The sequence below is a fragment of the Odocoileus virginianus genome, chromosome 6, assembly GCF_023699985.2.
Source record: "Odocoileus virginianus isolate 20LAN1187 ecotype Illinois chromosome 6, Ovbor_1.2, whole genome shotgun sequence".
NCBI lineage: Eukaryota > Metazoa > Chordata > Mammalia > Artiodactyla > Cervidae > Odocoileus > Odocoileus virginianus.
In genome coordinates, this window is record NC_069679.1 from 17,932,437 (window position 1) to 17,934,488 (window position 2,052).

The window sequence follows — 2,052 nt, forward strand, 5'->3', positions numbered from 1 at the left end:
ATTATGGGTAAATATATGGACAAATTGAAACAATTATCAGTTTAAAATCTTGAAAGAAAAGAGAAGTAAAGAAACTAGCTAGAAAGAAATGATTAATTAGATGATATAATTAGAACATACGTGTGTGATCTCACAAAATAAATTGACATAAATTTTGAATTAAGGCTTTACTTGTCTAAATGTTTATTCTCTTTAGGGAAGAGAAGCAATCTAACAGAGTGTGGTAACACTCTACTTATGAGCTAATGAACTAGAAAAAGTTAATTTCAGATACAGGTAACAATGATCAGGATAAAATCCTTTTAACATTATTTATGAAATCTTTCTAAAAATCACAAATGGTCTGAAAGCTCTCTTCATTGCTAACTTCATCTCTTTATTCCTGAGTGTGTAGATGACTGGATTTAAAAAAGGAGTGAGAACAGCATCAGAAAGAGCAAGAAACTTGTCCATTTGGGAACTGGGGTGCGGCCACGTATAGACAAACATGGTTGGACCAAAGAACAAAATAACCACAGTGATGTGAGCTGACAAAGTGGAGAGGGCCTTGGATAAACCACCTGAGGAGCGTTTCCAAACAGTTAACAGGATGAAGATATAGGAGATGAGGAGTATAAAGAGGGAACTAACACAGATAAACCCACTATTGACAGTGACCATGAACTGAAGTCTGTAAGTATCTGTACAGGCCAGTCTGAGGAGCCGAGGAAGATCACAGTAAAAGCTGTCCAATACATTAGGACCGCAGAAGGGCAAATTAACAATAAATGCTAGTTGGAACAGTGAGTGGCTCATACCAAGGGCCCAAGCAGCAGCCAGAAACAAAATGCACATCCTCGGGCTCATGATGGTCAGATAGTGGAGAGGCTTACATATGGCAACATATCTGTCAAAGGCCATGGCGATGAGCAGCACCATCTCCACCCCACCAATGGCATGGATGAAGAAGATCTGAGCAATGCAGCCTCCAAAGGAAATGACTTTACGCTTTCTGAAAAGGTCACAGATCATCTTGGGAGAAGTGACAGAGCAGGCTCCCAAGTCAATGAAGGAGAGGTTGGCCAGTAGGAAGTACATGGGGGAATGTAAGTGAGGATCGGTGGTCACAGAAAACACAATGAGGATGTTCCCAGTCATGCTTGCTACGTAGAGCACAGAGGAGAAGACCAGGACGAGCAGCTGGATCCCCCATGAGTGAGTGAGGCCCAGAAACACAAACTCAGACACCACCGAGTGATTCCCTCCATCCATCGATCCAGCCAACAGGACTGCTGCTGAAATATTGATAACTATGAAAATGAGGAGGAAACTGTGATTATGTAGATGATAATTTCCAATTTTTCAATGTTCTCATAATGAATGAAAAGTATGTAATTATCCAGTTCCTCAAATATACAAACAAAAAGACAACAATCAACATAGTATCATCACAATGTTTGAGCTGCAATGTACTTCAAACCTATCATCACAAATACTCTCACTTCAACATTCTGTTCATAAATTAACACAGTAGGCAAGTACAAAAGATTCCAACGTGTCCATGACTTCACCAGCTGTTTAAATCACTTCTGGGGACTTCCCTGGTGGTCCTCTGGTTGGGAATACACCTTGCCATGCAGGGAACAGGGGTTTGACCCCTGCTTGGGGAAATGAGATCCCACATACCTCGGAGCAACTGAGCCAGCGCTCTGCAGTCACAGCATAGAGTCCATGCACCTCAACAAAAGATCCCACATCATGCATCAAAGATCCCACATGCTGGAACTAAGATCTGACACAGCCAATAAGTAAAGATTTTTTTTAATTCACTTCTGATATTGACTATTCCTCATTTCCAAAATATTCCATCATGGTTTTACATATATTCTCATAATATACTTTTCTCACAATTCATTGACAAAAAGTAGTCATGACAGGAAAACATGATTGATTGGTCAATTGTCACCTGGATTGAAAGTTACATGAGACATGAATTGATAGTCTCCTGTCTCTTATCCTTATCTCAGGATAAGCTGTAGATTGAGACTAAATAAAGAGAATGTGGCATGTAAA

At 40.1% G+C, this 2,052-nt stretch overlaps 1 protein-coding gene across 1 annotated transcript; it reads right to left on the reverse strand.

Annotated features, from left to right (window-relative positions):
* Positions 1 to 312: 312 nt before the first annotated feature.
* Positions 313 to 1,260, reverse strand: LOC110147370 (olfactory receptor 4F3/4F16/4F29). Its single transcript, XM_020908838.2, has one exon. It carries the CDS (start codon positions 1,249 to 1,251, stop codon positions 313 to 315), a length of 939 nt encoding a protein of 312 aa, XP_020764497.2. The 5' UTR covers positions 1,252 to 1,260.
* Between the last annotated feature and the right edge of the window lie 792 nt (positions 1,261 to 2,052).

Excerpts from the sequence above, each read along its gene's own strand:
- LOC110147370 (XM_020908838.2), bottom strand. The coding sequence starts at position 1,251 with ATGGATGGAGGGAATCACTCGGTGGTGTCTGAGTTTGTGTTTCTGGGC.